At 38.3% G+C, this 18,420-nt stretch overlaps 1 protein-coding gene across 4 annotated transcripts in view; it reads right to left on the bottom strand.

Moving 5' to 3' along the window:
• Nucleotides 1–18,420, bottom strand: part of Ccdc146 (coiled-coil domain containing 146) — a 131,419-nt gene that overhangs the window by 40,897 nt on the left and 72,102 nt on the right. For all 4 annotated transcript variants that reach the window (XM_071613372.1, XM_071613369.1, XM_071613368.1 and 1 more), the window contains 2 exons: nt 5,109–5,191; nt 1,773–1,982 (listed from right to left, as the gene is read on the bottom strand). In XM_071613372.1, coding sequence (XP_071469473.1) covers nt 1,773–1,982; nt 5,109–5,191 — 293 coding nt within the window. The remainder of the gene's footprint in view (nt 1–1,772; nt 1,983–5,108; nt 5,192–18,420) is intronic.

Genomic DNA, 18,420 nt, shown 5'->3' with positions numbered 1-18,420 from the left:
CTGTATATTTGGATGAATAGTTTTCTCTCACTGGCTTAGTTGTTTTTTTTTTTTTTTTTAATCTGGGGATGGAAATATCTACTTTTTTTTCCAGGGGGAGGGTGTTGAGTGACTTATCATGTCACACTAAGCATGTTAAGCCAATGAAAATACATGGCCTGTAACTCTTGCCTGGTATTTCCTTTGGTATCGTTTGTGTGTGTGTGTGTGTGTGTGTGTGTGTGTGTGTGTGTGTGTGTGAGAAAGCTTGTTAATTCTTGAGCTGATATTTGAAAATGCAAGGGAGTTGGCTCAAACTAAAGCATCATATGTCACAAATTAAAAAGAATCCACACTACGCATTTCTGTAAATGTGCATTTTGGACATTTTGGATGTTCTTGTTCACTATAAATTACCATTCACCATCCCCTCCCTATCTCAAGTAGTTCAGTGAACAATCTGCCCATCTATACCTAAAAGGCAAGAGTTCTTTCTTTCCTTCTTGGCAGGAATACTTGGAAATTTTAAACAATTTAAATATCAACTGCCTTATGTTCTTCTTACCCTTTCACGAAATGTCAAACATTCATATTTTCAATACTAATGAACAACCACCAATTGTTTTAATTTCATTATTTTCTCAGCTGAAAGAGTGCTTACAGAGCACAGAAATAGCTAAGCTTTCTTTTTATAGATCTCAGTGGTGAGTTTAAAACAAGTTTAGACTGAAAGAAAAAAATACTGATTTTTTTCCCCTCTGAGTAGAATTCTCTTGATTAAACTGGCCTTCATTATCTATCCATCAGTTGAAAAATAAGATCCTAGGAGAAGATCTCAAAATCTAGGGCTTGTGAGGGTTTTAACAAGCCATTTGCTGGTCTCCAGGCAGGACTGAATTCTATTTGTACTGACAGCAATTCTACCTGTTCTTAAAAATAGCTAGCTCTGCCACCTTAAATGGTAACAAATTCTAGGAGAGATGGTTCGGCTTTCTGACTAGTATCCAGGCACAGCACACAGTGTACCATGGCTCAAAACCAGAACTGCCATAATTTTGAAATTCAACCTAAATGGTAGCTCTTCTACCCACTTGCTACTCCACAGGAGGAGTGTTAAGAGATTTTGGAAATAACATTTGCTCTTCTAGTGACAGATTTCTTTTTTAGTTCATAAAATGACATTCTCTAGATTGGGATAAATAAATATGTCTTCCAAAAGGATGTAACGTTCTTCCTCGGCCCTAAGGAACAGTTTCAGATGGGGAGATGAAGGTTGAATCCTTGGGCCCTGTTGCTTGCTGTATTAGGACAGAGTGAGCCATGTGGGACCCTGGGCTCACACAGGCTTGTTTGGAAAGAACATGTGGGGAGAAGTGCTCCCACAGGAAAAGTGATCCAGGGACCCACACTTCTGGGGATAAGAATGAGGCATCACAGTCAGGGTAAGGAGAGGGAAGGGCGTGCCAAGTGCTTGTTCTGTGGAGTGTAGTTTTTGGCTGTAGCTTCCAGAGCTATGGATTTCCTGACATACATTAAAAAAAAAAAAACAAAAAAAACCCAAAAAAACAGGATCTCCACCACCTGAGTAATTTTTCCTAGATGTCAGTTGTGTACCCCTTTTGTTCAGAGACTGCTCACTCCAAGGGAGCAAGGAAAGAACTGAGCTTATAACTGTCAACATATGATAGGTACTTCTCTTTGTACCTAAAATTACTTTCTAATTTTTCTTATTTCTGTGCAAACAGCTTTGCTCTTATCTGTTTTCAGTGCGCTTGAGGGAACTGAGCACTTACCTGTTTAGTCTGTACTGATTATGGTACTCTCTTTCCTTCACTGCGTTATATTCATTTTGATACTTGAGCAGCTGTTCTCTCATCTTGGAGACCTCAGTGGAGAATGCGTCTGGGAAACTATCAGCTTGCTGCAGGTGAAACTGCTGCTGTTGTATTTGCTCAGTAAAATTTTTGGCATTCTGTAGCAGCTGGACCTCTGACTCTTGGGTGCTGGGTTCCAGGAAGACAGATTTGCACAATGAGAAAGGTACGCCCTACATACCCTTGGTTGCTCCTGTGGGAGGCATGGAGCTGCTCCCATTCTTGGGTTCAGTTCACCTCAGTATTATTTGGGGGCCAAATACTGCACTCCATGCTCAGGTGAATAAGGCTCAGCTGCTGACCTCAAGTTGCTCACCATGCAGCAGAGGGAATTGGTAACTGGAATGCCTGCTGACAAGTCCTACCACTGGGGTCTAGATCCAGACAATGGGAGACTGACAGAGAAAAGACTAAATTCAATGGGATTATGCACATTTCCTCTGACTTTGAAGAATGCCAAGACTTCCAAGGAAGGGGGGGAATGAGGGCAGTCCCTTGAACTGCCCCAGCAATCTGGCTTTCTTGAGTTCTCCTGACTTGATTATAGGAAGATCTTTGCCCTCTTAGGAAGAAACAAACTTGTAATGGCACTTTACAAGGAAAGTAGGAAGAAAAATTCCCCTGTAAAGTTATGGACAAAAATTATGGATTTTTAAAATCTTAACCCTGAAGCCTGTCCAAAACCATACTTGAACACCACAGAAAAGGAGATTCCTATTACTCCAATTATATTCTATGCCCTCGGCTCAATTTGGAAAGGGTGGACATAGAGGCAGATCTGGATGGATATAGAAATTGTACTTGGTCAAATCCACAGAACCTTCTAGAACTCACCAGTTTTATCATCAAACATGACTTATCTTTCTGAGAAACCCTCACATTAGCTACCCAAACCTATTCAGGGGCAAGGCCTGACCATTTCCTGTTTTAGAGTCAGTGTTCTCTTTGGGTGTGTGTTCTCCACCATCTTCAGGTTTTAGCTCATTTGCAGAGTGCCCCATAATTTGATCAAGGCTGTCTCAGCTCAAGCTATCAGCTCCACCCATTTCCTAGGCTTTAATATGTCAAGTGCCTAATGGCATCCAAAAAAAAAAAAAAAAAATTTGCTATTAGCAGAATATGTTCCAGGCACTTTGTTGGGTGCTAAATAATAACTCACTACAGCTATGGTGAAAACACATATATAAATTCCACTAATGAAATTTAGACTTTTTTTTGGTTCTGGGGATCAAACCAAGGACTCACACATACAAGGAAAGCACTCTACTACATAGTTACTGGGGTTATTCTCTTATAATTCAATTTCCTTGCATGCTCATATACTCAGTGAATCTAAAGTTATCTGCTCTTAATAAGACAGACTTCAATTACTAGACTATAAAGTATTGGATTTGGCCACAGTGTATGTTTGCCCAAAGAGTAGAGGAGGACAATGTGGTGTTTGGGTTCTAGTCAGAATGGAAATGACAATTCATCCATAAATTCTTGAATATATTTCAGCAGAAATATATTTTTGTGTCTGTAGGAGAGAATTTAACAACTTTTATAATGTGGTGTTTATGGAAAACTCAATCAGTTTCAATTTGGTACCTCCAGTCTATACCTGCCTGCTGCAACCCTAGCACAAAAGCAGAGAGTGTATTGTCTTCATGCCTTTAAAGACCCTTCAAGCAGTGGGCATAGGATAGAGTGGTTGGTGTTTACAATGGAGAGAGAGGAAACTTACAGGTCAAGAGGAGGTAAAATGTGGGTAGCAGAAGGGAAGTAACTATTTTGTAACATGACCTGGAAGCAGGAAGAAATAACACCACAGCCTTGCTCCTACATTGATATTTGTCACTAGGGCCCAGGGATCTGAGTTTGGGGGCAGCGGCCATTTGGGGAAGTCAAATCATTAAACCCTGCAAACTCCTCTGGCTCCAAATAAGAGCTATCCAGAGCACAAATAACTCTGCAATATCCTTGTATCTTCAAAAAGATACAAGGAGGGATGCCCTGACATCTGCAGAGTCTTCTACCAGTAAAGTAGTTGAGGTATGTTGAAGAAGATGTCTCCAGATTTTTTACCTACAGCCTCCAAATTCCCGAGTCTTGAGAACAACTTACTGGCAGGCAGTGCCAACTCTGGGGGAATGGATTCTCCATGAGGTACTGGGGAGAGGAGCCAAGGCTGGGGGCTTCCTGAATAGAGCTGAGTTAGTATGGAGTGGGGTGCAAGTGAAGTTTGCACAGGGATGCGGGCCTGCTCTTCTCCCAGCCATTCACTCTTCCCTCATGCTTCCACCCTCAAAGTACCCTACAGACATAAGACCTGGGCATGTTAAGAACTAGGGGCATTGGTTGGGGATTGTCAGAAGAGGATGGCTGGGGACTGGGGGGATGGTGCTTTTGATGAATTTATCATACAAGGCTCTGAGGCAGGAGGAGAGGAAAGGAAGGAGGTGGCTTATGAGTGTTAAGAAACAGCAGCAGATTTGTTCCTCTCCTTGTTTCTCTACTCCCCTACCCCCTTGATTCCCAGTGCCTAATAGCAGGTACATGGAAAAGCTACTGAATCATCATTCTATGGAAGCTTCTGGCCTGCTGCTGACCTGGTCTTGACTAAGGCGAGTAGCCTAGCATAGGAGGAAGAGGTGAGAAGTAAAGACAGGCATCTTGGCAGATGTAGGCTGGGGCCATCATAGAATCTATATCGCTGAGTGGTGAGGAGAGGTGGGCAGGAGTCCCACAGGAGTGTTCTGCAGCATATGCTGTCAGCATGCCACCAAAATCCCCTTGTCCCAAGCTTCAGTATCACCAGAAATCACTTGGGTACCTCTATCTCTAGCTATAGAAGCTTGCTTGACTTCTCCAAGGGAAAGCTAGAAGTTCCAGGAGCAAATATCACTGGGAACAATCCTTAATCAATGAGGGATAGAAAAACTGGTGGTAAATATTCCAGTTTTGTTATCCCTCAGTGGCAGATTCTGAGGTGCATTCTTCATAGTCACTCAGAAAGTCCTCTGTGAGATTACACCCCAGTTGCCCACAGTGTAAAACCCACAGAATGACCCACCCCAACTAAACTCCTTTCCCAGTCTCACTTCCCCACTCTCCCATGATGCTTTTTTGAGTCATTTCTCAAACTACTTGAACTCAATCCGTGTCTCAGGGTCCAGCTTTAGGGATACTATCTTTGAACACAAAGATAAGTCCTGTTACAGGTAAGAAATATAGATATGATAAAAGACACCTCCACATTGGTAAAGAGCTTACCTCATCACGGTGTCATGCAGCAAGGTGTACTTGGCTTTTAATTCTGCCATTCTGGTTCCAGGAATTTTTCCCATGGCATGTAACTAGCAAAGAGAACATAAGGTCACCATTAGCCATCACCCCCCTCATGTTTAAGCAGGAAATAAAGTGACATATGAATATCTTACAAAATCTTTCAGTTAAACATCTGAGAGGGTACACATGAGGCAATATAGCTTACTCTAAAGATATAAGGTATTTAGAGAAAATAGTTCTATTCTGCCTCTAGTCTCTTTATTCTTGGACAAATCTTTTTGACTCTCCAGGCTATGACTTCTTCATCTGGAAAGTGAAATAACTGAATGAAATTCTTTAGCTCTAGAAGTATATTTCTAGGATTAGTAAACAACCTGAATATTATATATTACTAGGATGACCATTTGTAAATTGAGTGAAGCAATGATTAAGTACCTATTATGAATAAATTATTCATTCTCAAAAATATTTTATGAGATAGGGATTATTATCTCCATTTGAAACTAAAGTTTTGAAGAGTTAAATAATTTGTCCAAAGTTACAGGTAAAATGCTAATTGAGACAGAGGCAGGATTTAAAACAGGTTTTTCTAGGTCAAAAAACCCAACATCACCGTCCTAACCTGATGAATGCTTCTGCCTCTAGTGTCAAAGCAGAAAGGAAACTATACAATATATACAGAGGTGTTAGTTTATTCCTTCTTTTATTTCTGGTAAAAAAAAATTGACTTGCTCTCTGAATAGCATGATAATTAGTTAATAACATCATAAAAATTAAACACCAAAGTTTTACCTTATTAAAACCACAACACAATGAGTATTTTGAATTAGGTTTCACTTTAAACTGTTACTGACATAGTATCAAAAAGCAGAACTAGGGGCTGGGGCTGGGGCTCAGCAGTAGTGCACTTGCCTGGCATGTGTGAGGCACTGGGTTTGATTCTCAGCACCACATATAAATAAATAAAATAAAGGTCTCTCAACAACTAAAAATTAAAAAGAAAAGATTTGTGTTTTCAATATTGCTTGAATCCATCCACTTCCTCCCTTTCTCTAAATCCACCAGTCCAAGACACATCATCTCTCAACTAGACTAGTATGAAATTTAACTGCCTCCCTAACTCCCCCTGTGCCTTCTTCCACTCAGGAACCCCACCCATCTACTTTCCACAGAGATCTTTTTAAAAATCAAACAAGGTCTGTTTTGCTGGGTGCTCAAAACTTTAAGTGGAATAAAATTCAAGATTCATGATATTCAAGATCCTGAGGCCCTGCATGACCCTGCCTTCCTCTCTGCCTCTCCTTCCACAGCATCCTCTTCAAGCTCACAGTGCTTCTGCCACACTGGCTGCCTTCCCCCCCCCCCCACCCCCGCCACAGATGATGCATAGATCTCTTTCCTTTTCTAATGTCTCTGAATTAGCCATTCTTCACTTTTCTCCTATTTCATTTCAACTTTTTATTCATGCCTCAGGCTAAATATCAATTTATGAAAAGGCCTTTTCTCACTTCCAAATCTCCTTCAGCCCAAACTCTGTACTTTATAAAATATAACACCTACATTCTTTAATAATGAATTTAATTTTTTATTTTTAATAACTGTTTGATTCTTTGTGCCTTTATTTTTGCAATTAACACATGGTTATAAGTCCCTAAAGGAAGGGGTTTTGGACACCTTGTTCTTCATATTCCAGGTGCTCAATAAATTGTTTACAGTCATTAGCAAGTGAATAAAAGTAACTGACAAAACACAAAGAGTCTACACAGTGAGGCAACTGGTCTCTCTATCCAAATCAGGGTTGAAAATGTTAAATACACTGGAACTATCGCTTCTTTGTGAAAATGTTAGAGATCTTTCATGAGGGCCTGGGTTCCACTCCCACAGTCCTCATTTTTTTAAATCCATGGATGAAAAAGGGTGAACAGGATCTTAAAGACCTTTTAAAGGTTTAAAATACATTCAAATGCCACCTTAAATCATAATTTATACATACATTTTAACTGAGTTACTTTGGTAAACTGACAGTGTCACATTTTATAGACATTTAATTAAGCACATTTATTTTGGTTCTACATTTTTTTCCCTGTATTTTTGAGGCATTGTATAACTTATTTCAGGACTCAGACATTTTCACTGGTTTCTGAAAGGATGTTGTGCCTTCAAAGTCTTGTAAGTAAAAAGTACATAAATACTATTAATAATTTGCCTATGGTGAAAGATTTCTGGGGAAGTTTAGGCAAAGGTAAGCATGCAAGTGTATGTTAATATATATGTGTATGTACTATGAAGTAGGGGCCAGCCTTATAACTAGCCAGCTGGCCAGCATCTAACCAGTGGGTAAGTTAACTATGGATTTATATGTTTTAAAATACATACAGTCTTTAGTTTGTTCTTAAGATGCAAAAACCATTACCTCCTATCTACTGTTCCCTTGCATAAGAGAAACAGAAATGAATATGACATAGGCCCCACCATTAGGTAAATCAGTTTGAAGAGAGAAGAAATGACAGAATACTTCACCTACATTCAGTAGTTTTATTGTTAATAACTATTTGATTCTTTGTGCCTTTATTTTTTGCAATTATTTTCTTTATATTGTAAGTTAAAGCAAATAAGTAAAATTATAAATTATAAACCACTTCCAGAGATCAGGAGTGCTAGAATGGTGGTGTGAAGAACTCAAAGAATCCCTCCCTCAAAGGCATATTGATTGAACTCATCAAAATAAGCTAAGACAACAATTTAAAACCTCTGAAATTTGACCTAAGGGTTTGCAAGAAATGGAGAAGCATTTATTCACTGAGAAACTGTGGCATTTGAACCATGAACTGCATCCATTACCCCTAGAGCTCCATGTTGCCCAAGAACTGTTTCAGGCAGGTTTGATAGTTTTCTATTGCTCAAGATCTACTCTAGGTGGGCAGGATAGCCCTAGAAAACAGTAGCACTCATCCACCCGCTCTTGGTTTAGTATGCTGGAAAAGTTTTACCAGGTGGGCAGCTGCAGCTGCTTGGTAGTACCTATTCCCACTCCCAAATGTCCTGTTCTACAGGAAGAATTCTTGACAGGGCAAACAAGAAAGTTCCTGCTCAGTAACAGAGAAGGCTGGAGGCTGGGCACGTTGTGAATATTAACAGCTCTGCAGCCCTACCTTTGGTTTTATTAGGAACATAGTTTACAATATCCATGGACCAGAGCATTATCAAAAATAATAGATATAACAAGAGGTAAAAGAGGAAGCTAATATCTTTGTGATGTCAGTAAAGGCGGACCAGCAGAAATATAACAGAGAACTCAAGGAGAGAGATGGTCAAAAAAGCCCCACTAAAATTTACTCAATAATGGTGAACCAAGAAGCTATGGAAAAGCCAGAGGCATGACCAGAGAGGGTTTTCTACTCTACCAGTCCCTGTGTTAAAGTGAGGCAGATAGGTACACTCCCTGAACTTTCAGGGTGGTCCCCAAGCCACATGGAAAAGGATGAAAACCTTACAGGCTCAGGGAACTTAAGCACAACCCCTGACCAATCAGTACCTAGCCACTAGGCTATAGTAATCCAGCAGCAGCTCCCAGAAAGTCAAGCTTAAAAATAATAAGGAAAAAACATTTGAGCAGGAATATCAGAGACTGCATACTAGGGAAGAAACACAATTTACAGAATTAGTTTGGCCAAATGACTGAACAAGTGAACATATGAACAATAACAAAAGCAAAATGTCAATACAACAAACCCAGGAGGATCAGAATCCAGAGTTGTTACAATATATTGTAAAAAATTTACAATTTTTAATAAAAATTTATAAGACATGCAAAGAAACAAAGTATGATCTCCTACACAGAAAAAAATGTAAAGAAACAGAAATTGCCTTGGGAGGATATGGATGTCAGATTTAACAGAGATTTCAAAGAACTTATTATAAATAATGTTTGAAGAATGAAAGCAGTATGATGATAATTTATCAAATAGAGAACATCAATAAACAGGAATTTTTAAAATGTTTAAATTGAAATTCATCAATTGAAAATTATAATAATTGAAAATTTCACCGGAGGAACTCAACAATAGATTTGAGCAGGCAAAAGAATTAGTGAACTTGAAGACAGATCAGTAGAGGTTATATCATTTGAAAAAAAAAAAAGAAAAAAACATGAAAACCCATGAGCAGATCCTTCCAGAAGTCAAGGACACCATAAGGTCCACCGGTTATGTAGAATGGAAGAACTGTTGAGAAAGAGGACAGAAGATACTTGAATAAAAACTTTTCAAATGATGAAAAACTTTTCAAGTGATGAAAAACATTAATCTATATATCTAAGAACTCAACGAGTTCCAAATAGGGATATAACTCAATGAATATCTGAATAGGATAAAAAAGAAGATATTTACACCCAGACCCATCACAGTGATACTATTGAAAGTAAAGATTAAAATCTTGAAATCAAGAAAAACAAAAATGAACAGGAAACAACACCCCCCAAAAACAAAACAAAAAAACAGGAACTAAAACAAAACAAAACAAAAAAAACCAGTCCATTATTTACAAGGAAATCAGTTTAAGAATAATAGGTAACTTTTCGTCCAAAACAATGGAGGGTGGAAAGCAGATGGATGACATACTCAGAATGAAAGATAAAAACAAAAATTGTCAATCAAGAATCTATACATCAAAAGTATTCTCAAAAGTAAAGAAGAAATAAAGACATTCTAGGACAAACCACAGTGGAGAGAATCATTGCTGACAGATTTGCCTTGTAAGAAATATTAAAGCAAGTTCTTTAGGCTGAAAGTAAGTCACATCAGATAATACGTCAAATCTACATGAAAAAGAGTGTATCCAAGCAAATTTCAAGTACATGCTTACACAAAAACTTGGAATCACTTAAAATAATAAAAAAGGAAACAAGCTAAAAGCCCATCAATTTATGAAGGGACAAATGAAATGTTGTATATCCACACAAAAGAACATTATTCTGCCATAAAAGGGAATGGAGTCTTGATACCTGCTACAACTGACTGAACCTTGAAATCATTATATGTTAATGAAAAGAGGTCATTCACAAAAGGCCACATATAGTACAAAGCCTATTGTACAGTATCTATGTACAAATGCCTATACAGAATAAGCAAATCTATAGAGACAGAAGTAGATTTAATGGCTGCCCATAGACATAGTGGCTATGGAGAATGGAGTGACTTAATGGGTGTAGGATATATTTATTTATTTAAATTTAGGGGGGTACCAGGGATTGAAGTCAGGGGCACTTGACCACTGAGCCATATCCCCAGCCCTATTCTATATTTTATTTAGAGACAGGGTCTCACTGAGTTGCTTAGCACCTTGCTTTTGCTGAGGCTGGCTTTGAACTCACAATCATCCCAGCCTGCCAAGCTGCTGGGATTAAGGTGGCACATGCCACCTCTCTTGGCAGATTTATTTTTGCATAATGGAAATATTCTAAAATTAGAACATGGTGATTTCATGATTGTATATATTAAAGACCATTGAAAACAAGAGTGAATTTTGTGGTATGGACATTCTAACTAAAAAAAACAAACTTTTAAATGTAAATTGTTAGAAATTAAGATTTTCAGTGTAAAAGATATACAATTGTAAAATCAAAGAAATTAGTGAAAACACTGTAAAGTTAAAACTGAACTGCAAATACTAGTATGAACTCATAATCCAAAACCAAACCAAACCAGCTTAGCTTTGTTCATTAAAATGGCCTAAAAACAATGCCACATTAGCAACAATGAACAGTCCCTAACATCCCCACTGTGGTCTTTAATATGATTGTGGTCTTTTATACCTCCATTAAAAGAAACCAGCAAGTGTCAGAGAAATGACTGAATCTAGGTCTGACACAGGGAAGATACAAAGTGAAGCTGACACATCTGGGCCAGAAAGCAAGTACTGTGTATAGAGTATGATCTTCTACATATGAGTATGTGAACATACAGAGATCCAGAGGATAAGAGCTAAGGTGTTAAAATGGTGCTTTCTGGGTGGTAAGTATGTATTGCTTTCATGTTTTTATTTTTGTTTGTTTCTATTTCCTAATAGTTTGGTAACACAATAGGTATTGCTGTCAATAATGTTTATTAAAATATGCTTGAAAATGATTGCTTTACACAATAGGGAATAGAGCAGAATTTGGGGCGGGAAGGTACTGGAATCTGATACAAATGACAGATACAACTAGATTATAGCTCTGACTTAGGGACTGCTCAGCTTTATTTCCTATAAATGGGGTCCCAGCTTTAAATTAAAGGTCTGAAATGTAATGGCAGGTGGGCCATCAAGGCATGTTAGCATGTTTTATGACCATAACAAAGCAGAATATCTACACGTTTCCTTTTCTGTTTGGTGTCCCCATCATTCCAATGGTCTTTGATGTCTCAAAGGCCAAGAAAGCTGATGGGGCAAAACATCTTATTTGTTTTTGCAATTTCTGCCCAAATCAGAAATGTCACAGATGTTTAGAAATAAGACTAATAAGCTGTTATTTGGGCATCCTCTAATAAACACAAACATTTTAAAGAGAAAATGGTAAAAACCAAACTATGAAGAGTGAATTTTCCTCCTTAAAAAATATAAAAAAATCATAATCTGGTTCTTCAGAATAACCTTTTTTTTTTTTTTTGTCAAGTTGCCAACTGTCTGAAAGCAGGTCTGCCCCTGGTTAGAAACTCCAGATTTGGTGCTAATATGGAAATGCTTCACTCATACATAGTGTAGACATGGAAAAAAATGGTTGTGTGTTCATACTGCATGATACAAGTTAGGCAACCAAATTTGTCATGTTTTAAAAATGCAGAATCTAAGGAATACAGCATAAAGGCCAATCTAAATGGTCAAAGAGTATACACAACAAAAGGTTAGATATAAAGTCAAAAGTTCATAAATACGGTTTCACAATAGATGCTTGTGTTACTGAACTGCCTTTTTGGTAACTGTGACTCGAAGGAAACATTTACACTAGAGCTGAAAGTTTAACAAGAGTTCATGATTCATGGATGACATGGAATAATATGGAAAAAATTTCAAAAATGGAAATTCTAGGACATTCCAAGGAAAGGAACAGCTCAGTAAGAGCTTTTTTAACAAGTGAGCTTATCTACAAGGGGGTCATATGAGGAAATAATTAGGTGTTCATGTGGGCCTGGGCAGGGGAGCTGGCCCTTTCAAAGGTGGCTGTGGTTGTTAGCCTGTCTCTTCTGGCCTCTTTGACATTATCTACTGGTTTGATCTCATAGATATAACAACCTTGAAAGCACAAATCCTTACTACCTTCATTTCCCTCTCACTCTTCACCTCCTTCCTTTTACTGCTAGAAATAAACAACACAGCCATTTGAAATGGCTTCCAAACACAACTGGGCTCTCACGACTCCTTTGAGATTTTCTTTAGTTGTATATCAAATTTTGTTTTCTCATTCACCCGAAAAACCTGGGCCACCTGAACTCATCCCCAATATCAACGGACCTATTTAATAGCACCACCTTCCAGTAACTTCTTTCCCCACATCTCAAAAATTAAGTATTTCTTTTTTCTTGATTATGGCCAACCCATCCACTTGCTCTCACATACTCTCCTACCCCTTTCTAAGATGGCAAATCATCCATTATAGTTTCTCTCCTCTATAATCTCTACTTTTCCCTTTTTGCTGGCTCAGAGTAGTCAAGTTCATGACAAGTGGACTTTGGTTTGAATTCTAGCTCTGCTACTTTTTAACTACATAATATTGAATAATATTTAACCAGTCCATGCCTCAGTTTATTCAGTTGTAAAGGAGATAAAAATAGTTCCTATTTCATAAGACAATAGTGAACAAATAAATATATGTATAGTAGGTATATAATATCTTAGTACACAAATACGGGATTAGTCATTATCAGCTATTTTATTATTATCCTCAACCTATAAATTTGCTCATATCTTTTTTTATATTTATTTTTTAGGTATAGTTGGACATAATACCTTTATTTATTTATTTATTTTTATGTGGTGCTGAGGATCGAACCCAGGACCTTGCATGTGCTAGATGAGTGCTCTACCGCTAAGCCACAACCCCAGACCAAATTTGCTCATCTTTCTCATTTAAAAAACATGAGCCAGTGGTGGTGGTACACATCTGTAATCCCAGATACCTGGAAGGCTGAGGCAGGAGGATCACATTTTAGGCCAATGTGGGGAACTTAATGAGCTTCCGTCTCAAAATAAAAATAAGAGCTAAGATGTAGTTCTATGGTAGTTTGCTTAGCATGTGCAAGGCCCTGAGGTCAATCCCCAGTACTGGAAAAAATAATAATAAGCAAAATAAAATATACCCTGGAAATTATGCTCCCATCTAATTACCCCTTTTCTGTCTCCTTTTCAGTCAGTTCTCACACAGGTAACTTGGTAACAGTTGGATCCTTTCAAGGTTTGCTTTAAACATTTGTTTAAGAGGTCCAGAACAATCTTATGTGTAGCAATACTTTGGTCCTCCTGCTGAATGCACACTCTTACTGAATTCCCCCACATGCTAGGAGGTTTCTATTTGGGTTGGTAGGAACATGACCTATTGCTGGCCCTGCGTGAGTTCCACTTTCTGGAAGTTCTTCCCCCAGCCTGAGCAGTATCCCTACATGCATGCCTTGATCAATATTCAGGAAATCCTCTATAAATATCTGGAGCTATTTATGGAGCTCTTTCTTCTTAACTGTGTCATTTAGTCAACTTGGCCTGTCTGAACTCTAAACTCTGTCTTCTGAAATCATCAACAAGACCACCTGCCTCTGTTTCCCTCTGTATACTATAACTCAGAAAATCTGGGAAGTAAGATAGGCAATTATGGGTTTCCCTTCCTTATTTCCCTCCTCTCCAGGCATCATTGTGCTGTGTGGTCTGTGGTTAAAATTCTGAAAAAGAATATTTAATATAATTTGATCCATTTTTTTAGTTAAGGTAGGAGGTAAATATGGTTTCTATTATTCCATATTGGTTGCAAATGGAGGTCCTGTACCTTTTAATTATTAAATTCAAATAATATTTCTCTGGCCTTATCTTACTTAAACATTTTGTGATATTTATTACTATTGACTTACTACATTTAATTATTTCTGGAAGCCCCCCTCCTCTGGTTTCTGACATACATTACCAGTCTTTCCTTATTCTTATTTTCTTTCCTGACCCTCCCTTTAAAGGTTGTGTTCTCAAGGATTTGGCCCTCATTCCGTTTCTCTTTTTAAATAACTTATTTTCCCTAGGATCCCTTACTTAGTCTCACAGTCTAAACTACCACCTACATCCTGATGATTCCCAAACAGAAGGGTTTGTAGGATAAATGTCATAGAACAAGCCCTATAGGACTTTATTTGGGCAGAGACCATGTAAGACACGAAATGCCTTCTAGGCCCAGCGCCGGTGAACATTTGTTAGAGGGAAATTTGTATTACAGGGCATTTCATCTATAGATTCTGTTGAATTACATATTGTCAGATAGTTTCATAGAATGAATAATCCATAATGTGCCGTGCACATATCCTTATCATTTCTTGTTGAGACTTTGGCAGTAGTCAACTTCCTGGGCTTTAGGTCTTATCCCTCTTGAGTCTGTCCTATGTGCTACCAGCAGACTACTCTATCCAAACCCAATTCTCATCTTGCTTAAAACTCTTCAAAGATCCCATCCCTTCAAGATGGAGCCTAGATTCCTTACATGGTCTACAAAAGGTCTTCCTTATCCAGCAGCTGTCCCACCCTCCCCAGTCTCCCATGACCATTTCAGCTCTGTAATACCAACTGCAGATCCTATGGAGGGTAGATTAATGCTAACACAAATATGTCCATGCCTAATCCCTGAAACCTGTGGATGTGTTACTTTATAGGGCAAAGAGGTTTCTGCAGATGTGATTAAGAGTGTGGATCTTGAGAAGTGAGATATTATGGACTATCTGGAAGGGTCCAATCTAATTAAATAAGTCATTAGAAGCAAAAAATTTTTCTTGGTTGGGTTTGAGAAATGAAAATGAAGGAGGAAAGACTTGAGATGAAGGAAGTCCTTGACCCACCATTGTTGGCTTTGAATGTGGATGAAAGTCATCATAAGCCAAGAAATATAAGTGGTCTCTGGAGGCTGAAAAGGTAAAGAACTGGAAGTACCCCTAGGACCTCCATTAAAGAATGCAGCTCTGGCCACACATCAATGGTAGACATCTGTCCAATGTTGGACATCTGACCTACAAAGTCATTGGATGATAAAATTGGTTATAAGATACTCAATTTGTTGTGATTTGTTACAGAAGCGATAGAAAATCAATATAGTCTGTAAATGATATCATGTCTTTGCAATTATATGCCTTCACCTGCAATTTGTCTCTTGTCTACTCAGAGCATTCAATCTTCCTTTAAAGTATCTCATGGTCGCCATCTGTGGTTCCTTCAAGTGAAACCACCAGAGAAAATTAATTTCTTCTTTCTGTTTTTGTATTTTGAGATACATCTATTATTGTATACACTGTGCATTATTATCAACATTTTTAAATATGTCTATGGCCCTTCATGCTTGATAGGAACCTTGCTGTATTCATCTTTGAGGTCTAGTACTCAGCTTGTAAATTCTCAATAATTTTCTTTAAACTGTTGTTCATTTAAACTTATAACTAGGGATATATTTGGAAGAACACATTTTTATTCAGTCATTTCAATTCTAAGTATCTGTCACTCTAGGTAAATGTAAAAGAGGAATAAAGCAAAGTATTTTGGCTACAACATGGGCTTAGAAGAGCAGAGAATTGCTGTACAAAACTGGCTGCCTTGCCCACAGCTTCTCCTCTCCTTTCTGTGTGGTTGGCAAGGTTCACAGGATGCACAGAGAGATCTGGGACTGTTCTTTCACCACAGCTGTCTGGTTCCTTCTTTGGTGGCCTGCCACAGGAATGTGAGGGGAAGACCAGAGGAGGCAAACAGGACCTCCCAAGAGTTAAGGTAACAAATTCAATGGACATTGTGGATGAACAATGCAGGTGCCTAGCTATATGGGTAACTTCAAAGTTAAGTTACAATAATTTAAAATGTACAAATAACTAAAAGCATGCTGATGTACATACATGTCCATAAGTGTCATTCCTGTTAAAACATATTTGTCCTTTTGAAACTGCAATTATTTGGATTTTTAACAATATTTTAACCCTTATTTAATAGATCTCTACCTTCAAAGATCCTGGCTTATTTTTGACAGGAAGTGAGCCAGACTTAAATCCAGATACCTCCTTAAGAACTTCAAAGGGTGTACCAGTGACTAAAAGCAAAGAACCTAACATGACCAAAGCCATGAAGAGCATTCACATGAGGGTCAGAACAAAACTGGGGTCAGAAAACACAGCCAGGTTAAAACAAGTGGAAGGACTAAAGTCACAATAGAGGAATGAGAAGAGTTGGGGTGGAGGTTGGAATTTGCATGAGGCCCCGAAATTCTGTTGATGTGACTCTAACCCATCAGCTTTTAGTTCTTCACATGCAGAGCGCCTCCCACCTCCACGCACATGTCAAGGAGCTGAGTGGGTTTAGGTAGTGAGAAACCTAAAATAGAACTTGGGCCATCTCTCAGGCAAAGGTTGCAAATGTATGAAGAAGATGTGCACAGCAGTCATTTGTTTATTTCACTTTGTAAAGTGATGAAAGTCACTGCCCTGACTGTCCTGAGAGGCTATCACTGTAAACATTAGTGAATCCAGAGGACAGCAGGTTGGGGCTCTCAGTGTGCCCCAGTTCTAGGCTGTGACAAATTCAGGTAGGGGACATAGGGTGCTCTTCACTTTCAGGTTTTGAAGATGCTTCTGTTCATAGTGATCCTGCCAGTATTTATCAATAACAATTTATTAGCATGGAGGTGACTTGGAGTGCCTTCCACTTCTTTTCCTAGCAGGCAGCCTGTGATGGATAATGATGCCTTTTGTTGCTACATAGATGTGGTCTTTAAAAAAGAACAAAAACTGAAAGTTGCAACTTCAACTTCTGCATTGATACCATAAAATGGAACTTCAGAACAGAAATGGAAGTGTTTGAATTCCACTGACGCTAATTCTCTGCTAAGGAGGCTTTAAATCCTGGCACCATATTTGGATCAGCCATTGACTTTTTGTTAAATTTATTCCCAAGCATTTTTCTTTCTGAACCTATTGTAAGTAAAAATTTTCTTCAATTTCATATTTTAGATAATTTATTGCTTGTGTATAGAAGCCAATTTATTCACTAAAACTACTACTTAACACATAAATAGAGACTTCACATCAGAACCCTGGTATAAGCCTTTTCGTGATTTCTGCAAATGTCTGGAGCAGAATATCTTTGACTTTCTTGTTTTCTTGATGTATCCTGGAGCTTCTAGAACACTAACACTAAGGTACTAAAAAACTATTTAATGATTGAGGCCCCTATATCTCAAACATTCCTCTATGAGAACACTCATTCCACTGTATTGAAATGCTCATGTCTGTCCACCAGGGACAAAGCTCTCTGAAGGCAGAGATTGTTCTAGGGTCCCAAGAACCTTGCAGTGTACATGGCACACAGAGAGTGCTCAGCACATGTCTGAAGAATCTATTGGTATGCAGCAGGATGTGTGTTGGTGCTATGAAGAGCCACCCACTTCACTGAAGGAGATCTCTCTGTGTGGCTTTCTTTCCATATGCACATGTGAATTGGGCCAAATTGATCATCAAGGGCATCAAATTAAAAAATTAGTCACAGAAGCAACATCAACAGCCTGAAAGGTGTGTATCTGTGTCTGTGTGTGAGCAAAGGGAAAATGACATTAACTTAATTATACACTTCCCAAACATAGAGTGGAATGAACAAGCATCAAATATTTTCTCCTGAAAGCTTGCTTTCCAGGGATAGCCCTTAACTCAACATAATATACCTGTCCCAGGATACATAACTAAGCCCATAGTTACTTGATACAAATAACTTCAGTAGATAGGTGGGCCAAACTTAAGAATCAGAAAGATGCTGGGTGCAGCTAAGGTAGGGGAATCTCGAGTTCAAAGCCAGCCTCAGCAACTTCATGAGTTGCTAAGCAAATGAGTGAGACCCTGTCTATAAATAAAATAATAAAATAAAATAAAAAAGGGTTGGGGATGAGGCTCAGCGGTTAAGTCCCCTGAGTTCAATCCCCAGTACCAAAAAAAAAAAAAAAAAAAAAAAAAAAAATCAGAAAGATTAAAAAATTCCTTAGTAAAGCAGATAATCCAACGCCTGAAATGTTAGAGTACCAACAAACACTTCTTATGGAGCAAGATAACAGAAT

This window comes from Marmota flaviventris, chromosome 1 (assembly GCF_047511675.1).
Source record: "Marmota flaviventris isolate mMarFla1 chromosome 1, mMarFla1.hap1, whole genome shotgun sequence".
Classification (NCBI taxonomy): domain Eukaryota; kingdom Metazoa; phylum Chordata; class Mammalia; order Rodentia; family Sciuridae; genus Marmota; species Marmota flaviventris.
This window is presented reverse-complemented; position numbering and strand designations above follow the sequence as displayed.